Source organism: Pelodiscus sinensis, chromosome 11 (genome assembly GCF_049634645.1).
Source record: "Pelodiscus sinensis isolate JC-2024 chromosome 11, ASM4963464v1, whole genome shotgun sequence".
NCBI classification, from domain to species: Eukaryota; Metazoa; Chordata; order Testudines; family Trionychidae; genus Pelodiscus; species Pelodiscus sinensis.
Window position 1 is genome coordinate 32,334,831 of NC_134721.1, and position 20,613 is coordinate 32,355,443.

The following is a 20,613-nucleotide window of genomic DNA, read 5'->3' on the forward strand; positions in this document are numbered from 1 at the left end:
TGGCAGGGCAGCTCAGAACAAGGGTGAGACCTGAGGGGCTAAGGACTAATTTGACGTATTGTAAGAAACGAGACTACTCCCAGGGAGACTACTCCCTGTTTAAAGCACCATAGTTGGAGAGTGGCTTCTGACCATGAGGGCAGGAGACTGGACTCGATGACCCCTCGAGATTCCTTCCAGTCCTAGTATTCTATGACCAGGGGCAGATGGGGCCATAGAGGGCAGTGCCTGAGCAAGGCCATGTTGTGCCTCATGGGCGGGGTGACAGGTGAGGGGAGACACGGGAGGGACACAATCGGTCCCCCTGCACCCACCAGCAGTGGCAGGGGAAGTGGAGGAACACAGTCCAGCTTGATCTGCTCCCCCAGCCATGCCACTCTGCTTCCTGTTGGTGAGTGTGAGGGCAATCCTGCCCTTCCCCAGAACAACTTGCCAAGAGAGCAGAATGAGCTGGGGTCTTGCTGCTCTGACTTTCTCACTGCAGCTGGTGAGTACAGAGGGGCTGGACCCCTGCTTTAGGTGCCACGCATTGGGGTGCATATGCCTTCTAATGTCCTGACACCCTGCCCTGCTCATGGGTGTGTGGTCAAGAGAGTTGCCCCAGCACTGATTAACAGGAGTGTTGCCTGCAAGGCATGGCTGGTTACTGCCCTGCCATGCTGGGGTCTGGGGAGATCTCAGCTGTAGATCTGTGCTGATTCTGAGAACCACATGACAAGAAAGCTGGAGAAAAGACGAAGAGGTTTTGCACTCCTGTGCAGTGAGAAAAGTTTTTTAAAAGTTGGGCCTGTTTAGTCTTGAGAAAAGATGACAGAAGGAGGACCAGAGAGCCACATTCACTTACATTTGGGGCTGCTATGAAGAGGGTGGTAAGCTGTTGTTCTTGGCCACCACGGGCAGGACAAGTTTGCAAAAAGGGAGATTGTGATTTGACATTGGGGAAAATTTACTAATCCTTGTTAAGCCCTGCAACAGGTTCCCCAGGGAGGTTGTGGCACCCCCATCACTGAAGGCTTTTCAGATCAGTTTGGACAAACACCTGTCTGGGATGGTCAGGATTCCTGGAGCCTGCTGCAGCACAGGGGGCTGGACTACATGACTCACAAGGTTCCTTCCAGACCCACGTTTCTCAGATTGTGATGTGGGAAGCAGAGAGCAAGGCCCAGCTGAACCTGGGGCCCCATGGGCACTGCAGGGACACAGTGAGAGTCAGCCCTGGCTCCAAACAGCACACAGTCTGGATGGGGGGAAACTGAGGCACCGAGTGGAGAAGGAAATTGCCTGATCTCCAGCTAGGGAGAGGGGTGGACCAGGACAGGGATTCAATTCCCCAGAGTCCCTGAACCACAGTGAGCAGTGTGTGTGTCGGGGAAGGCGTGCTCAGGGGAGTTAGAGTGGGCAGGAGGTTGCAGGGGAGGGGGATGTGAAGGAAGGCCGGAGGAGGGGGTGACGGGAGGAGGGGGGGGCTATGGACTGGACAATGCTGCCTGGCCCCGCCCCCTTTCCAGTTTCCAGCATTTGGCGGGAACGGGAAGTTCCAAGTGAAAGCGCAGCAAGAGGAGGTGAGCGCCTGGCACTGAGCAGGGACCCCCCCTGCGATCCGGGCCCGGGTGGGGGCAGCGCCCAGAGCAGAGACCCCCCCTGCGATCCGGGCCCGGGTGGGGGCAGCGCCCAGAGCAGGGACCCCCCTGCGATCCGGGCCCGGGTGGGGGCAGCGCCCAGAGCAGGGACCCCCCCTGCGATCCGGGCCCGGGTGGGGGCAGCGCCCAGAGCAGGGACCCCCCCCTGCGATCCGGGCCCGGGTGGGGGCAGCGCCCAGAGCAGGGACCCCCCCCTGCGATCCGGGCCCGGGTGGGGGCAGCGCCCAGAGCAGGGACCCCCCCTGCGATCCGGGCCCGGGTGGGGGCAGCGCCCAGAGCAGGGACCCCCCCCTGCGATCCGGGCCCGGGTGGGGGCAGCGCCCAGAGCAGGGACCCCCCCCTGCGATCCGGGCCCGGGTGGGGGCAGCGCCCAGAGCAGGGACCCCCCCCTGCGATCCGGGCCCGGGTGGGGGCAGCGCCCAGAGCAGGGACCCCCCCTGCGATCCGGGCCCGGGTGGGGGCAGCGCCCAGAGCAGGGCCCCCCCCCTGCGATCCGGGCCCGGGTGGGGGCAGCGCCCAGAGCAGGGCCCCCCCCCTGCGATCCGGGCCCGGGTGGGGGCAGCGCCCAGAGCAGGGCCCCCCCCCTGCGATCCGGGCCCTGGCAGGGGCAGGGACCCTCCGTCCCCTCTGCGCCCCCCCGTGGGCCGGCGGGTGCTGGATTTACGTGCGGGGCTTTGGAAGGCTTTTCCCGGCAGTGCGCGCGGCGCCGCAGAGCGGGCCTGGCCGTGGCTCGCGCTGACGCTCGACGCTCGAGGCGAAGGTCTCGGGGCCCCCAGCCAGGCCGGCGGGCGGGCAAGGCCGCTGGGGTCGGACCCTTCCCCCGGGACGGGGACGGTGGATGCGCCACTGGCTCTCCCAGGCGCAGACACGCAGCCGCCGCGTGGCGAGCGGGCCGCGCCAGCAGGTGAGGCGGGCTCGGCCTTGCCGGGCCAAGGAGCCCCCGTGCGGCTGGGGGAGGGCCCGGCCGGCTCCGCGGCACCTTCCCGAACCATCTGCGGGGCTGGGCCGAAGGGAGCGAACCGGTTCCGACTCCCCTCCCCAGCGCTACGCGGTAGCCGAGTCGCTGCCCCCGCCGTGTAGCGGTTTCCTTTTCACCCGGGGTCGCACTGGCCAGATTCCCTGAGTGTCTTGGGGGAAGGGGCAGCCCCCCCTTTGCCTTGGATGTGGTGCAGAGGTATTTCCCCCGGAGACAGAGGGGAGGTGCTCTGCTGGGGGTCGTTGGGTTGTGGGGAGAGGGGTCTGGTTGGGCGGGGTGCCTCAGTGGGGCAGTTGGGTGCCATGTTTGGGAGTCTTTGGAGTGGGGGCTGGACTGTGGTGGATGTTTTCCCCTCCTGTAAGTTTGGGGGGAATAAGGGGTGTCAGGTGTGTGGAGTGAAAGGGGGCTGTTGGCTGCAGAATGTGTGCATGATGTTGGGGGTGGGGGTAACATAGCGCGTATTATGCAGACGAAGTGCTGGTGTTTTTCTTCCCAGAGTAAAACTGAGGAAATGCTGTTTAAATGAACTGTCAATTAACAGGACACCCTATGGGTGCTAGATGTCTGGTGTAAAACACCTCTGGGCACATCACTTTAACAAGACCTCCAGCACCAAAGCAATACACCCCCTCTGAGTGGAAGCAGCCAGCCCTGGTGTGCGTCTGCCTTGTGGCTTTAACTCCATGACCGCAGACTATTTCCCCCCTCGGGACCTTGCTTCATTCAGCCCTCAGTTGAGCACTGGCCATTTGAACAAGCATCTCTTCAATATTTTGTTTCCCCCACTGTTCAGTGGATGACCCAGGCTTTCTTCTTTGTTACACCACCCACCCCACCCTGATTTCCTCCGGGCCTTTTCAAGGGCAAATGTTAATACATTTATCTTCTCAGTGCTCCTGTAAGTGAAAGACCCCTCCGCTCCCCCAATGTAACAGCTGGGGCACTTAGAGAGGAAGGTTAAGCGTATTCACTAATTTTGGGTACTCAGCTTGAGTTAGCTAGAATCTGTTTCTTCAGTGCCATTCACATTATGTAACAAAATGTGTGTCCACAGCCTCCCTTTCACTGATTTCAGGTGCAGCGGGAGTGCTCAACACTTCTGCAGGCCATGCCCCAGGCTCTCAATTCCAACCACCCAGAAATCGAGGAACCTACCATTAGCCATAACTAATGGCTGGGTAATGTGACTTGCCTAGCAGTACACAGGACTTGGTGACAGAGGCAGGGATCGGGCCCATATGCTCGAGGGCAGCCTTCTTCAGCCTGAATCACAAGCCCCTCCTTTCTCATCCTGCAGCCTCTGCCTCCACTGCTCACCTGCCAACTGCTGCAACAAGGGCAGCAAGGTCCCACAAACCGCCTCCTTCACTGCACCCACCTAACTCATCCATAGAGCAGGTCCGGCCTATCTGCTGAATGAGGCAGGGGCTTGTGTGGGAAAACATACCGTGATTAAAGACTCTAGCAACTGCATATGCATGAGGGGCAGAACTAGGTAACCTTAATTCTGGTGCTTCCTAAGGTCTGAGTGCTTGGCTTTCCAACCTTGCCAATGGTCTTTTCACATAGGCGTTTGGTTGTAATTTGCTTGGTTTTTAAAAATGCAGATTCTCTTGTGGCATCCTATTGACACCCAAAACTCATGGTTCTGAGAGTGCCATTTCAGGAGACTGGGTGTGGGGCGCGGAGGGCAGCAGCCATGCCTACCAGGACTTGCTTTTCTTCACGTTCCCCTGATAATAAGGGAGTGAGGGGAAAGTACTTGGATTCCATGAATTACTCCTCTGCTCCTTCCTTCACCAGCTAGGAGTGAGAGGCATGCACAGAATCCAAGTACTTTCCCCTTGCTCCTTTATTGTCAAGGGAACAGGAGAAAAAGCAAGCTTGGTGCCAGTATGCGCTGCTGCTGCCTCCTCCCCCGCTCTCCCGAACCGGTGCCCTAGCATGGTTAATCAGCAGAGAGTCCCTCCCTCTTAAACTAATGGAGTAATTGAAAACTGGAATAGGTTGTTCTCTTTTATGCGCCCCAGAGGGATGGAATATTTCACAGCTGTCTCACCATTCCTCAGCTGTTAGCAGAACCAGGGATCTCTAGTGAGGAGTGCAGTCTAGGGGCACAGAGTCTCTTACCCCTTTTTCCCCCAAGATTGACCCCCTTCTGTCCCTTCCCCTCCAACCTGTCCCCCTCCCGTTCACCTCACCTAGTCAGTCCCACGCTCCACTTCTCAGACCACAGGTGCTGGAACTAGGGCCATGGCTTGAAGTGGTTTCCATTATATTCAAGGTGTTTGGTCCAATGGCTCTCGGTACCCTCACTATAAAAACTGTTCCAGTGCCCCTGCCTCAGACTTCTGATCCAAGTCCCTTGTCCCAGTCTCCTTCATTCCCTCTCCGTGGTCTTGATCTTGTCCCCTCTGTATTTGAATAGGACAGTTTCCTCCTCTGTGCTGCCTGGGTGCCGCCAAGGGACTCATTGGCAGCACACGAAATAGGGGCTCTCAGTTCCAATGCTCGGCTCCAGGCAGTCCTTACAGGGAAAAGTCTGGCTTAGCCCCACAAGCCTGAGCTGAAGGGAGAATTCTCTGGTGATGGAGCATGCTCAGTAAGGATGGGCTCTTGGAAATGTTAGTTAGGTTCTAGTGTGTCTCTTCAGAGCACCCATGAGCTGCAATATTTTCCAGTTTTATGGGTATTGCAAAAGGCATGGCCCTGGCACACAGCCCATCCTGCCAAAATCAAGTCCCACTGCAAAGCATCGGGGTGCTAGAGCCAAAGAAAAGATTCCACAATATACATGTTTTGGGGCATGTATTCACACAGGAGGCCAAAAGCATGTCTTGTGCTGTAACCTTATTCTCAGAAAGGGTGGAGCTGTTTTGGGGAAAAAATGTCCTAAAAAAATTGGCCTGCTGCCTATGTGTGAAAATTCAGCCTGTCTGGTTAAAGTCTGGTAAAGTTTCAGGCATGTAACATAGCACCCGTCTTAAAATGGAAAAGTGTCAACCCTGCCTATGGAATTCTGTACAGGCAGTCCCCGGGTTATGTACAAGATAGGGACTGTAGGTTTGTTCTTAAGTTGAATCTGTATGTAAGTCGGAACTGGCGTCCAGATTCAGCCGCTGCTGAAACTGACCGCCAGTTCTGACTTACATACAGAATCAACTTAAGAACCCCAGGCGTCCCCAAATCAGCTGCTGCTGAAACTGATCAGTAGCTGATTCCAGGAAGCCCGGGGCAGAGCAGCTCTGCCTCAGGCTTCCTGTAGTCAGCACTGGTCAGTTTAAGCAGAAGCTGACTTGGGGACGCCTGGGGCAGAGCAGCTGGGGTGCTGCTGGGTTGCTCCAGTAGCGCCGCTCCTCGGCGCTACTGGACCAACCCAGCAGCACCCCATCTGCTCTGCCCCAGGCGTCCTGATTCAGCCGCTGCTGAAACTGACCAGCAGCGGCTGAATCAGGACGCCTGGGGCAGAGCAGCTGGGGTGCTGCCGGTTGGTCCAGTAGAGCCCAGAGCGGCGCTGCGGGACCAACCGGCAGCGCCCCAGCTGCTCTGCCACAGGCGTCTGGAGAAAAGCCTAGTCTGCTGGGGGGGGGGGGGGCCTCGGGCAGCGAGGCAGCCCAGGCGCGCCTGGGCTCCTCCGCTGCCGGCTTCCCCGAGGCTTTGCAAAGCCGCGGGGGGGCTCGGGCAGCGAGGCAGCCCAGGCACGCCTGGGCTGCCTCGCTGCCCGAGCCCCCCCGCGGCTTTGTTCCACGTCTTCCTGGTCTGCAGACCAGGGAGACGTGGAGAAAGCCCCGGAGTACACGGGCGGCAGGACCGCGAGGTCCCGCAGTCCGTGTCCTCCGGGGAAGCCCGTTCGTAACTGCGGATCCGACGTAAGTCGGATCAGCGTTAAGTCGGGGACTGCCTGTAGTTCAGTCTGATGCTTCTAGTTCAACCATTGGCTGAGTAGCCTGGAAGAAAAGGTGGTAAATTTCAAGTGCAGACAAGTCTCCTGTTTGTTGTAACCTTCAGTGCAGCTGGCGCAAGCTGAAGTGATGCCTTGTTGTAGCTGGTCAGAGGAAAACCCAATCCCTTTCCCTTGCCAACCAGGGGAAAAGTAACTTACATTTGTTTCAGGTACTGTTGAATCACAATCCCCATGGGGGGGCACCAGGCTGAGAATGTGGGGGGCACATGAGTTAGGGCAGGAGCCCCTGGGGTGAAGAGGGGCTGAGGGAACGGGTTTGGGGGGGTGTGAGGGGAGTGTCAAGGGGATGGGGAGGGCTCCAGGCTGAGAGCGCCAGTTGGGGGCCCTGGGCTGGGCAGTCCCAGATTCAATTGGTTATCTGGACCTGCTCTGTGCTGCTTCTGTTCCTGGCCAAAGGAAGCTGTGGCTGGGGGCGGGGGGCTGCATTCAGGCAACATCAGCGATGCGTGAAGACCCCCTGCTGTTCCCTTCCCCACAGGGCCAGGTGCCATGGGGACACCATGTGCCTGCTGTTTCCATGAGCCAGTGTGGTGGCTGCTCGAAGCCCTACCAGGAGCCCAGCTGTGAGCGTGCACCTCCCCCTACAGCCCCCCAGCCAGTTCCTTTCTCTGCACCCATGTGCCTGCTGCTTAGCACAGTGCAGGGCCAGAAGGACAGGCTGAGAGTCGCACTGGAAACTGGGCTGGGAGCATACGCCCCCCTCTGCAGCAGCGCACTGGTCTCCTTCACCTTTGCCTCCAGCCCACTGACACCTGCACGCGCTGCTTGTAGCCTCATCACCTCCACAGCAAACAAACGTGAGGCTGGGACGCTCCTTTGTGTGTGAGCTGGTCGGGCAAAGGCAGGGCCCCAGGGCCCTCCGGCTAGGCCAGGGGCTTGTGGCTGGTCAAGTTCCCTGCCGGTAGGTAATGGGAGCTGTGTATGGAATAAAGCCAGGCCAGCACTCAGCTCTGGGAGGCACCGAGTCCCTCCCCTCTTGCCCTGGACTCACCACGCTCTTGCCCTGCACCGAGGTGCCCTGCTGCTGGAGATGGAGGCACGTCCAGTGCAGAATCTCACAAGCAGGCCTGGTGCTGGGGTGTTGCCTGTGCCGCTCCTCCCCCAGTCACTGCTGGCCCAATGCCCCCGCTTGGCAGCAAGGGGCGCTGCCTCAGCAGGAGCTTTCTCGCCAAGGCATCAGCGCTGGCTGCAGTGCCCCTCTGCGTGATGGGGTGCTATGCTGCAGGGAGCGCATGGGGGTGCCCTCCCATCCCTGTGCTGGTTCCAGTGCCCCAGTGCTGTGCTGCAGAGAGCTCAGTGAGGGGCACTCTGGAGCCAGATCTTCTGCGTTTTATTCCTGGCTTGAGGAGGGATCTAGTGAGTTGGGGAAACACCCAGGGTCGTGCCCCAGCTCTGTGGGGTGGGCTGTGAGCCTGCACTCCTGGGATCTCTCCTGGCTATCGGTGGGAACGTGGGTACCCAGGGGTGTGGTTTCTGTTCCTGGAGCTGTCAGTCCTCTGTCTTGCACAGCAGAGAGGGGAGCCTCCCTGCAAGGCCCCGGTATGGACAAGTTTCTCTTTACATCCATTCCCCCCCTCCACAGCTTGGGACTTTCTGTCCCTGGGGCAGGTGGGTAGGTGAGAGCTGCTCCCAAGCTGGTTATTCAGAGTGTTGTGTTCTAGGTGCTGCAGGGAACCAGCCAGGGCTGTCTTCTGCCCCCTCCTTCCCCACAAGGTCTGGAGACGTCCCCCCCTGCAGCCAGATGACTCGACTGGACACGCCCAAGGACCGGTGAGTGGCAGTTCCCCTTTGCTAACAACGGACTCTGGGCACCCTCTAGGTGGGAGTGGAGTTCTGCCCCAGCAGGGATGTTGTCTGGGAACACCATGCCCCATGGGCTGAGCCCTGTGGGGATCAGGTGAGTCAGAGCCTGCAGCTGGGGTTGGAGGCCAGGTATCTCTGTGCTAGGTTTGTGTGTGGGCTGTGGCGGGGGCGTTGGAGAGGAGAAGGCCCACAGAAACCCTTGAAGTAAAGGAGCAGACTGGGGTCCTGGGCAGATGGGGGAGGATTCTGCTATGCACCTTGCCTACTCTGTAACTGCAAGGCGCTCACACTCCCTGAACCCGCCCATGGTGGGGGCAGGAGGAGGGGTTGAGTCCTGAACCAGGCCATTCCCCCATCTGGTTGGAGCATAAACCACTGCCACTACTGTGCTGGCAGGGGGCCTCCAGTGGCTATGCAGTCATTGTTCCCTGATGTGAATGAGAAATGACTGCAGAGCAAGGGCAGTGGCATTAGTGTTAGAGCAGGGGTGGCCGGGAGCCAGGACTCCGGGTTCTGTCCTCAGCTCTGTGACAAGGCAATGTGCAGTCCACACCCCATCCCGCGCTGGGTGCAACTTGAGGGTGAAGAATTGCAGCTCTCCAGGCTGGGAAAGAAACGTACATGTCCAGGTGTGAGCAGCAGAGCCAGGAAAAAGGTGGCACAGGGGGGAAGGGTGCCAGAGTGGGGGAGGGGCTGGCTGTGTGCTCACCAGGTGCCTGGGTTGGAGGTGGGTTAATCTGAGGATTCTAGTCCCAGCACCCCACATAGCTGGTCCTAAATGGAAACAACCATCCCCAATCCAGGACCCCATGGGAGGCAAGTGTGTTGGCTGATCAGAAGCTGAATTTGCCACCAAGACTGAGCCCATAAAGGGGAAATGCCCTGGGGGCTGGATCAGAGCCAGTGCCCCTGGAGGGGGAAAACCTTGTTCCCTGGTGATGGTGTCTCTCCTCCAGGTATCATGCTGTGGGAATCATCTTCTTCATCCTGGGTCTGGGCACCCTCTTGCCCTGGAACTTCTTCATCACGGCCATCCCGGTACTGACCCTGAGGTTCGGGGGCAAGGGATGGTGGGGTGCTGGGGGGAGGGGAATGGGGGTCTGGGGTAGGCGAGAGGCAGACACAGTACTAGGGGGAGAGAACAGAAGGGGAGGGGAAGTGAGGTTCTGGGCTAAGGGGGGAGAGTACTGGGGAGCCAGGGGTTCATAGTTCTGCTGTAGCGCACAGGACAGGGGTGCAGCCCTGTATGAGGGGATCTTGCCAGGGCCTGGGGGAGGTGCCCCCAGGGCTGTGTGGATGGCAGGGTTGCAGCCCCATCTCATTCGTCTCTCTACCCTGTAGTATTTCCAGGCCCGGCTCACCATGGGGGACAGCTTGTTTGTGGGCCTGGTGGGCAACAGCTCTGGGGCCCAGCTGGACCCAGCCCAGGATAACTTCAACTTCAACAACTGGCTGACGCTGCTGTCGCAGCTCCCGCTGCTGCTCTTCACCCTGCTGAACTCCTTCCTGTACCAATGGTGAGAGACCTCGGTCCTGCCAGTGCCTCTCAGTCCTGAGCCACAGCCTGCAGTCCCAACCCAGGGCATTTCCCTCCCCCCCTCCCAGATCAGCTGATGCTCCAGGGCTGGAGCACCCATAGGGAGAAATTAGTGCTCTGCACTCACCGGCAGCCACGTTCCCCCTTCCCCTTGGCCGCTGGTGGCCCTGCTGACCAACTCCTCCCGCGCCCTCCCCCACTTGTGCCAACAGCTGATTCCCAAGATTCCGGAAGCTCGGGGAGCGGGTGGGAGGAGCTGGGATGGGGCATGTCATGGGGAAGAGGCAGTGGGGGCAGGGCTTTGGGGAAAGGGGAAGAGCAGGGGCAGCATCTGGGCGGAAGGAAGGGTTGAGCACCCCTGGCTGGAGGGAAAGTTGGTGCCCATGGGGCTCTCAGCCCTGACCCCCTGCAGCAGCTTCTACCCCTGACAGCCTCATCAGGAGGAGGGGGAAGGGCACTTTATAAGCAACCCCAGAGCTCCAACCCCACCTCGGGAGCCAGCAGGGAAGCCAGACGGTCCCTCTCCCCCTGCGCACCCTTGTGGTCCTGCTGAGCAGCTCCCCCCCGTCCCCAGTCAGCCCCAAAGGGTTAGACCCTCAGACTCTGACTTGCCCTCCCCCGCCACAGCATCCCAGACAAGGTGCGGATCCTCAGCAGCATGGCCGGCATCCTCCTGCTCTTCATCCTCACCACTGTGCTGGTCAAGATAGAAATGCCTCCCCACTGCTTCTTCTCCATCACCATGGGCTCAGTGTGGTTCATTAGCTGTGAGTAGCACCCGGGCAGGGAATGGGACATGGGGGCTTTCCCCTGGGGGTCCCCAGGGAGCTGGCTGGCTGGGGAGGGCAGGGAATGGGGCTGCAAAGATTCCCCCTTCCTTGTGCCCTACGTAGCCCAGTGCAGAGACTCTCAGTGCTCTCCGCCATCCATCGATGGGGAAGATCCGCTCCCTTCTGCGGCTGGGGGTTCCTTGCCTGGGTCGCGCAGCCAGTGCTTCACTTCCATGTGGGAGGCGCAGCTGAGACTGATAGGTGGGGGCGAGCGGAGAGGGCTGGTGTAATTTTTGCGGGAGAGGGAAGCTAAGAGTTGGTGGGGAGATGCTGCTGGGCCTGGCACCCCACAGCATCTGCTCTGATTGTCCTGCCAAGGCCCTGAACTGGGCTCAGTGCCCCTCCCCCCAAGGCAGTGGGCTCTGCAGGGGGTGCCTCTGTGGTAGGGACTGCTCTGACCCACTGTGTGTCTACTCAGCGTTCTGCGCCATCCTGCAAGGCACCCTGTTCGGGCAACTGGGCACCCTGCCCCAGAGCTACAGCACCCTCTTCCTGAGTGGCCAAGGCATGGCCGGGACCTTCGCCGCCAGTGCCATGCTGCTGTCCATGGCTAGTGAGTATGATGGGGCTCCCCCTTGGCATCCGCAGCCCCTACCCTGCTCTGTGCAGCGTGGCCCCCTCCCAACACTGCACTGACTGTATGGAGTGAGTGCCCCCAACGGAGTCCCCCTGTTGCTGCAGCACCTCTCCCCACCCCCACTGCTGCACCAGGACATTGGGGTCAGCGCCCCATAGTGCCGGATGGGCTCCATGTGCTGTGCTGGCTGTTTCAGGTGGCGCAAATGCCCAGACGTCTGCCCTGAGCTACTTCATCACCCCCTGTGCTGGGACCCTCATCTCCATTGTCTGCTACCTGATGCTGCCCCGAATGGTGAGATGCGGTACCACTGCGGTAGGGAATGGGGCATAGGCACTTCCCTTCTAGGGGGCGATGGCTCCAAGCCAGCAGGAGACGCAGCAGGTGTGAGGGCAGGTCTTTGCCAAGCCCCTGGGAGTTAGGGGCCTATAAAAGCAGTGTCCTAGCAGTGCACCCAGCTGGGAGGAGGCTGGGGCTGGGGCCGCTGTTTGGAGGCAGAACCGTGTCTAGCAGCCTGGGGGTGGTCTATTAGCAAGGGGGGATTGAAGTGGCATGGGTGTGGTGCTCTGGGGTCAGATGTGTGCCCTTTCCACAGACCCCTCCTGTCCTGTCGCCTCCTTCAGGCCTTCTTCCAGCACTACCTGGAGTGGAGTTGCCAGCGTGACCCATGCAATGAGTTGGAGACCAAGGCTGGGCTTCTGAGCTCTGGTACGTGAGGCCCTGGGGAATTATGTGTCCCTTTGCTGCAGGGGACACCTCCCTGCCCCCACTGCGGGGGAGGGTTCATTGCTGGACAGGGTGGGCAGGTAAGGCCACCCATGCCCATGTGCTGTGCTCACCCATCCTGCCCTGGTTCCTTGCATGCCCACGTGCTGGCTGACACCTTGCACGCAGGCCCTGGGCACCCCCCTCGCACGGCCCTGGGCCCCCCCCCCCCATGGCCCTGGGTGGGGTTCAAGCCCTGGATGTGCCCAGGCTAGCTGTAGGCCTGTGGAATCCCTGTTCACTGTCTCTCTTCCCTGTCCCCCAGAGGAGCAGAATGGGGACCAGTTGGAGGGGCCACAGGGCCCAGAGAAGCCAATTCTAGAAATGGCCAATGGGACAGTCAAGACGTTGGAGATCGATCAGGAGTGCTCCGGGAAGGGAGCCTCTGCTCTGCACAGTGGGAGAGCCACCAGTGCCCCGAAGGGGGGACCAGGACCTGAGAGACCATCAGTGTTCAGTGTGCTCCAAAAGGTAAGGGGGCGGTAGAAAAGTCACTGCAGTACGCTATATAGAGCCTCAATACCCCTGCATCTCAGCACCAGGCAGCAGCTCCCTGTATAAACAGTTCCCAGGCCCAATCCCAGAGGTGGCTGCATCTCAGTGCTGGGATCCTTAAGTAAACAGACCCTGCCTTTCCCCCTGGAGACAGCAGCATCTCATTAAGGGGCTGTGTGAGGTGGGTCCCAGCTGGCTCTGACTGTCTTCCCACCCCCCTGCAGATCTGGCTTCTGGCATTCTGCATTGTCATGGTTTTCACTGTCACCCTGTCTGTGTTCCCTGCCATCACTGCCACCGTCACCAGCACCTCGGAGAGCAGGCAATGGCGTGAGTACAGGGAATGGGGGTCTCATGATTTGAATGTGGGGGGCTGGGAGCCAGGGCTCCTGGTGTGAATCCCTGGCACTGGATACAGGGGTGATCCCTGATGCCCCGGGGCTGGAGCAGGCGCCCCCTGGAGGTGAAAGCTCATGTTTTGTTCCCCAACCTTCCTCCCTACATAGGTGAATTCTTCACCCCTGTCTGCTGCTTCCTGTTGTTCAACGTGATGGATTGGCTGGGCCGCAGCGCCACCTCCTACTGCCTTTGGGTGAGTGGGGGGCCATGCCTGGGCCTGGCTGCCGGCGCCTTGCCAAGCTCTGCGCTGACCCCTGGAGGGGTGTGTGCCCCGGAGGGGAATAGATGGGGGGGCACAAGCCTACACTGGGTCGGGGAGGGGGAGTTAGCCCATGATTTCAGGACTTTTCCCCAACTCCGACCACCCTGTCTTGCTGTTCTCCAGCCAGAGAAGAGGCTGTGGCTGCTGCCCTTGCTGGTGGGCCTGCGCTTCCTGTTTGTGCCCCTGCTGATGCTGTGCCAGGCCGAGCCCCGCACCCACCTGCCCGTGCTCTTCCGCCAGGACGCCTGGTTCATCATCTTCATGCTGCTCTTCTCCCTCTCCAATGGCTACTTCGTCTCGCTCACCATGTGCCTCGCCCCCAAGTGAGTGCTGGACAGGGCCAGGCGCTTGTAGGAACCGCTCTCGCCAAGCAGTGCCCGAGCGCCCTGATCCGGGTGCTGTGCTGCACTGCCGGGGAATGTGGGGAAGTCTCTCAGGGGCGCCCTCGCCATGCAATCCATACTGGCCCCAGTGCCCTGCGGGGGTTGGGGGGAGCTGTAGGAGGTGCTCTTCCAGCGTGCTCTGAGTGGCATCTCGGCAAGGGGAGAGGGGCTCTGATGTCTACAGCTCTCAGCCCCCCCTGAGAAGTGGCTGCATGTCAGTGCTGGGTTTCTCTGCATGCAGGTGGAGTGGAGGGGTAGAGCTCACCCCACTCTCCTCTCTTGCCCCATAGGCGGGTCTTGCCAAAGGAGAGTGAGCTGGCTGGAGCCATCATGACCTTCTTCCTGGCACTAGGGCTGTCGTGCGGGGCAGGGCTCTCCTTTCTCCTCAAGGCCCTGCTGTAAGGACCCCTCAGATCCATCCCCTCCTCTTCCTGCGGCATCCACCATCTCCAGGGGCACGGCTGAGTGCACCCCATCAAACTGGAGTGCTTGGAATAGGGTGGTGAATTGGGGGGACCTCAGCAAAGGATTGGCGGGATGCGGAGCTCTGCATAGGAGAGGGATTGGTACCTCCCACCGCCCCTGACTTCCCCTTTTCTTTCAATGGGCATCATCTCAGCTTGGTGGGTGTAAAGATTAGTGCCTTGCGGCTGCTCCCCACCCCGCTGCAAGGCAGATACCCCACCAGGACTCATCCCTCCAGCCCTTTCTGCTCCACCACTCTATAAGAATTGCAGCAACAGGAATGTCTATAGACTGGGCGGGGAGGGAGAAGAAAGAGTTGATGTAAAGGGTGCTGACCAACTGATTGTAAGTTCTTTTGGGTCAGCTCTATCATGTCTGTTCCGTACAGTGCCTGGTGTGCTTTAGGTTAGGGGTTTTCACACTCTTGTACTGGTGATCCCTTTTACACTACGAGCCCCTGTGCGAGACCCCCCCACACACATTAAAATACTTTAAAAATGTATTTAACACTATTATAAATGCTGGAGGTGACGTGAGGTTTGGGGGGTGGAGGCTGAGAGCTTGCAACTCCCCCACAAAATAACCTCACAACCCCCACTTGGAGAGCGCAACAGTAGTTGGAGCAAGCTCTGCCAGGACTCTTGGGGTCTAGGTTGGGCTTGGGAAGGGGCTGAGAACCAGTCACATGATTCAGTAACTCCGTTTCCCTATGGAGCTAGTCAGCATTTGTACAGCACTTTGGAGTCCCGTGCCGGAAGGTGCTGAAGGACAGTAATCTCAGGGCCTGGATAAGGGGCTTCCTTCCCTCAAGCCTGGCTGGCCCAAGTCCCTATGAGCTGGCAGCCAGCTCTCCATTGGCATCCCTAGGGCTGGCACATCCCCTCCCACCAGCACCCTGGGGCACTGCCTGCTGCAGCGCACAAAAAAGGGAAGAAATCTCTTTTGTTGTTAACTCTCTAGTGCATAAAGGGTTAATTTCTCCACTAGAACCTCTGCCCCTTTGTTTCCCTCCCCAAGTTCTTCTCTCCACTGTAGGACTTTATCCTGTTTAGATCCACCCCTTTCTGCGTACAAACCTTGGACCTCTGAGTCAAGAGTGATTTCTCCTAAAAGTCATCAGTAGGCCTCCCCAGCTGCTAGCAAAATGCCACCAGGAACTCCAGGGTGGCCCCAAAGGCAGGTCTGGCAACTCAGCAGACCTGGGTTTAGTTCCCTGCTGTGCCCTGGATTCCCTCTGTGACCTTGAGCATGTCCCTTAGCCTCTCTGTGCCTCAATGTTCCCATCTCTACAATGGAGAATTAGCACTGCCCTGCTCTGCACAGGGCACCAGGACGTATGCAGTTCATTTTGTGGACCTCTTAAATACCCTCTTGGTGGGTGCTCTAGAAATCCCCATGAAAACAAAGCATTTTCCCTTTAGTTTTATCGTCTGAGTGGGGCTGGGGTGGCTGGTTTATTTAATTCCATTGGCTGCTTTGGTCTCTCTTAAATGAGTTTTGTTTTTTATTTTTTCAATAAAAGTGATGTGGGTTTTCTACAAGGATTTGTCTTGGCCTCTCTGTTAACTCCCTGCTTTGGTCATGGGGGATGGGGAGGGGCATGGAACTGGGAAACCAAGGGTAAGCAGCCCCCATCTCACCCTCCACCCCATCCTGATCAGATTTGCTAGGGAGTCAAATTGAATTAGAGCTGCTGGTTTTGCCTAAGTTACTACAGGGAGAAGAGGGGTGCGTGTATCATTATATATGTAAAAAGCTTCCCCTTCTCCCAGTACCCTTGTTGCCTCTACTCCCTACACTGGGTAGGAGCAAGTGTCTCTGGACCATGCAGATCCAGGGCTATTCAGTGTGAATTATTTACATTATACACTCCCGCCATCTAGTGGAAGGGTTAGCTAACCCCTGGGCTTATCCCTCCTCCTAGCAGCCAGTTGCCAAGGAGCAGTTCTGTCCCTAGTCAGCTCTAATCAGACTACAGCCCAGACACCCACACGGCTCCCTAGATCTAGGCCTGACACTGACTAATCAAATCTCTTACTTCTGGGGTTTGGCTGATCACCTGCAAGTGTCAGGAAAGGAGTTTTTTCCCTGATGCATAATCCTCCACGTCCCTCCTCTGTAGCCTCAGGGCACATCTACACTACACGCTTATTTTGAAATTGCACAGAGCTATTTCGAAATAGAGCATCCACACTCATTGGAGCCTGACTCGCATTTAAATCCCCCCAGAAGCAATTCTGGCAGGGCATCAGGACAGCACTCACTTCCTGGAGTGGCTTCCTGAAGCATGTGCTTAAAGAGGACCCCCCCCCCTCCTGGTACAGTTGTCTCAGGGTCTTCTCCATTGCCTACCTCCTTGAGGGACAGCAAATTCATCTCACTGCGTGCTCTGGTTGCCCTTGCAGACACCACAGCACTCCAGGCATAGAGCCGGACCTCTTGTAGTTACTGCAGGCTGCCCTCATGGCTCTGCTGGAACAGGACCTGCCTCTCCATGCGGGGCATCTCATCTCTTTCTGTGCTGCTCATGCAGCACAGCTCCTCACAGCCTCCCCTGCACACCATGCACCGCTGCTTCTGGCGACGGGACACCAGTTCCAACTGATGGGACCGCATCGCCATGGAACAATGGGACAACCAGCAGTGGCTCCAGAATTTCCACATGTGGAAGGACACCTCCCTGGAGACACCCACGTGTGACCCACTGTGATGTAGTGTTGGTACTTTGCTGGTTGCTAGGCTGGGGCTGTGGGTGACCCCCACGGGCTGCTGTCTGTACTATGGCCCAGCAGAGTAGCTGATGGGACAGGGAGGTAACCTGTTTGACCGGTTACCTCCCAGAGAGAGGATCAAAGGAAGGAAGGCGGAGTGCAGCCCCTAGCTGGGGGGCAGGGCTAGAAGGGACATTTGGAGGTCTCTGTCTGGAATCATGGAGAAAGCAGCCAAAGCAACGGGCTGGGATTTAGGGGCCCAGTCTCCCCCATCTCTAGGGGGGCTGAGGCATCCTAGGCCTGCCCTGTAACCGGATTGCATCTATGCTGTGCTGTATCCTGGAGAAGCAATAAACACCCTCTATTCTACTGGCTGGTGGAGTCTGTTCGTGCCACTACGGGGGTGCAGGAGGCGGGGGAACCCCAACCTGCCGCCACACCTGCCATCTCCCTTCAGAAGCAGGTCGCCATCACTATTTGGAAGCTCACCACGCTGGACAGCTACTGCTCCATCAGGAACCAGTTTGACATGGGGAGAGCGACCCCTGGGGCTGTGGTCATGCAGCAGCGGTTGTAACTGCTGGGATGGGGTTCCCTAGGGAAGGGGGGTGGAAGCTCCCTCTCTGCAAGGGTTGTTAGTCCAGCCTTCACAAAGCATGCCAGGGGATGGGGTAAATTGGGGTAGGTCATGATGTGTGGGAACAGTTGGGCTTGGGGAACTCCCAAGGGCCTGGGCAACCCTGTGATTCCCTGCTTGTCTCCTGCAGGTGGTGAGGGCCATCAACACCATCCTGCTGTGCAGGGTTGACATCCTGTGCGATGTGGACCCCATCCTCACCGGCTTCGCCGCAATGAGCTTCTCCAACTGTGTGTGGGGGGGGGGGCACTGTCAGCCGATGGTCAGGGCAGTGTGTGTGTGTATGCTTCCGAGAAAAGGTTTAATGTCCGTGTCTTTACTGCTAGGACCGGGGTCCCATCGCAGAGGGTGGCCAGCAGGCCAACAGACGCCCCGTTATATAGGAAGAGCTTATTACACCTTAGATTTTAGCTGCTAGAACACAAAGTTCCTTCGCAGCGGGCAGCCTAGGAAAGGCTGAAAAGGTGCCCCAACGGATCTCGTCACCTGGGAGTGACACAGATCTAAACGCCCAAGCTCTCCCTATGTCTGTCCTTTTATGATCGGCTGAAGTTCTTTTAAATTGTGCTTGGTTCTGTTACAGCAACTGAAGGAGTCAGGTTAAAGCTTAAACAGTTATAGGTTTATTAAAAGACTTATAAAAGCATATGGTTACAATGGCTATTGCTCTATTTCTTAAATGCTAGCAAATACAGATTTTAAAAATGGTTACAAAGAAAATAAAGATAGAAAATAGAAATAATGGTACCAAGTGACAGCTTAATCTTTAAAGAGCTCTAAGTCTATGTATATATGTACTTAAGCAAAGGACCACATCCAGGTACAATTTTTACCCCTTTCTGTGCCTCTCGACTCCAGCGTGTCAGGCCATGGCCGGTCTCTCAATTCCTAGGAAAGACGAATATGAGGTGGGCGTCCCCTCTGGAAGCTCGGGAGATCAAACACCTAACCCGACCAGCACATAGATGGTAGATTGACACTCAGAGAAAATGCGCTGCTGGACTCATCTTTATACCCCTGGGGGCCCGTATCCTCTTTCTTATCTAAGATGCTGAATTGTACTGGTCCGTTTTGTGGCGCCAGTTCTTACAAGCAAGTTTCAAGTTAATTTACACTTGCAAGAGAGATAACTAAATTGTGAATACTAGACATTTTTTTACTGGGCGAGAGATTCCTCCCCCCGCGGATGGATGTGTGTTCGTATCAATATGGGTTTGAGTCAAGGGCACTCCTTGGCTGCCTCTTGGTCAGCAATTGGCGTATCTCTGTTTACAGCCATTCACGGTCACACAGCCTGGGCCTTCTGCTCTGTGTGCCCTGGATGCTCCAGGCAAGCAAAAATGGATGTTACAAGGGGGGTTCCTGTCTGGCTACAGGCACTGACAGCACCCACTTCCCCCATCCAGGCCCCCAACCACCAGGCATCGGATTACATCAACTAGAAGGGGTACTGCCCTATGGTTCCACAGGCCCTCGTGTTATGCTTAAACGAAGCACGCGGGATCTTTTATAGGGGAAAAGGCAGTATGCCGCATTTATTGAGAAAACAACAGTTGCATAAGCTTTTCAATTACCCACGTGCACAAACACCATGCATACACAGTCCCACCAGATGATATCATAGGGTATATCTACACTACCCCGCTAGTTCGAACTAGGAGGGTAATGTAGGCATACCGCACTTGCAAATGAAGCCCGGGATTTGAATTTCCCGGGCTTCATTTGCATAAGCAGTGGCTTGTTGAGCGCACAGAGATCACTCATGGCAACAGGGAGAGAGGAGCGGGATGCTGATGCATGTTTCAGGACTAGCAGGGCTTTCCTCATGCCACAAGCCCTTTCCCTTCTGCCTGCACCTTTAAAGGCTGCAGGGGAAAGGAAACTCTGATGAGTGTGGCCACAGTGGCCACTAGGACACCTATGAGAAGCTCTGGAGGCCACTTATTTCAAAATAAGCACCTCTGCGCTGTTTTCACCCAACCTATAATAGGCATTATTCCTCATGAAATGAAGGTTACATATTTTGGAATAAGAAGCCTGTTATTTCACAATTATTTCAAAATAATATGCTTGCTGTGTAATGTGCATTATTTTGAAATAACGGGAGTTATTTTGAAATAATGCTGTGGTGTTCACATGCCCTCAGAGATCAGCCACAATGCGAGACAGGTTGCGGCTGGACAGGCTGGTGGTTCTGGGGATCCCTTTTACAGATGCTGGCTGGTGTCTTGGGCTTGGTTTATGCTAAAGGCTGGTCTCTAGAAAATTAGATCAACCCAGTTACATCACTCAAGGATGTAAAAATTCATTAGTGAGAGACTTAAAAAGCTCCGTCTGTTTATTTTACCAAAAAGGAGAAGTGACTTGATAACCGTCGGTTAGTACATTACTGGGGACAAAGTGCAAAGTACTAATCAGCTTTTCAACCTAATGGAGAGGTTGCAAAGAAGAGCCACACAAATCACTTGAGGGCTGGAAAAATGCTGCAACAAGAGACTTGAGAGCTTAGTCCATTCAGTTTCTCACAAATAACCAACACAGCAGACTCCGAGAGAGCCCCGAAGACCACAAAATCAGATAAGGATTGAAGGCACCAGCCAGGTTTATTGTCAAATGAAGCATAATAAGAGTTGTTAGTAGACACTACTGAACCACTATAGATATGTACCACCTGACAATGGACACAGCTCACTCAGGGCCAGGAATGCAGGGGTGCCATTTCAGATTTTGGTAGTGGGGGGCTGACTTGTGCATGCTGTGAGGGAGGGAAGAAAGAGTGAGAGCATGGGAGTCAGACTGAGGACAGCGGCTTCAGCAGTGTTACTGAGCAAGCTCAGTACAAACCAAGCACCAAATGGAGAGGTGGGGAACCAACCCCATTCTCCCTCTCCCCACACACATCATGGCTACGTCTAGACTGGCATGATTTTCTGCAAATGCTTTTAACGGAAAAGTTTTCTGTTAAAAGCATTTGCGGAAAAGAGCGTCTAGATTGGCACGGACGCTTTTCCACAAAAGCACTTTTTGTGGAAAAGCATCTGTGCCAATCTCGACGCGCTTTTCTGCAAAAAAGCCCTGATCGCCATTTTCACGATTGGGGCTTTTTTGAGCAAAACAAATCTGAGCTGTCTACACTGGCCCTTTTGCGCAAAAGCTTTTGTGCAAAAGG

The 20,613-nt window shown here is 56.9% G+C and overlaps 1 protein-coding gene across 3 annotated transcripts; it reads left to right on the forward strand.

The window, feature by feature from the left end:
• Positions 1-1,453: 1,453 nt before the first annotated feature.
• SLC29A2 (solute carrier family 29 member 2) lies at positions 1,454-17,701 on the forward strand. 3 transcript variants are annotated; one of them, XM_075938974.1, is made up of 13 exons: positions 1,454-1,562; positions 8,242-8,350; positions 9,340-9,421; positions 9,725-9,900; positions 10,548-10,687; positions 11,169-11,303; positions 11,524-11,621; positions 11,951-12,035; positions 12,358-12,563; positions 12,812-12,917; positions 13,094-13,179; positions 13,372-13,571; positions 13,922-15,637. In XM_075938974.1, exons 1-13 carry the CDS (start codon positions 1,469-1,471, stop codon positions 14,031-14,033), a joined length of 1,629 nt encoding a protein of 542 aa, XP_075795089.1. In that variant the 5' UTR covers positions 1,454-1,468; the 3' UTR covers positions 14,034-15,637. The 3 variants fall into 3 exon arrangements, with proteins under 3 accessions (XP_075795089.1, XP_075795088.1, XP_075795087.1); XM_075938973.1 differs by lacking the exons at positions 1,454-1,562; positions 13,922-15,637 and adding exons at positions 2,167-2,544; positions 17,575-17,701; XM_075938972.1 differs by lacking the exon at positions 1,454-1,562 and adding an exon at positions 2,182-2,544.
• Positions 17,702-20,613: the final 2,912 nt, after the last annotated feature.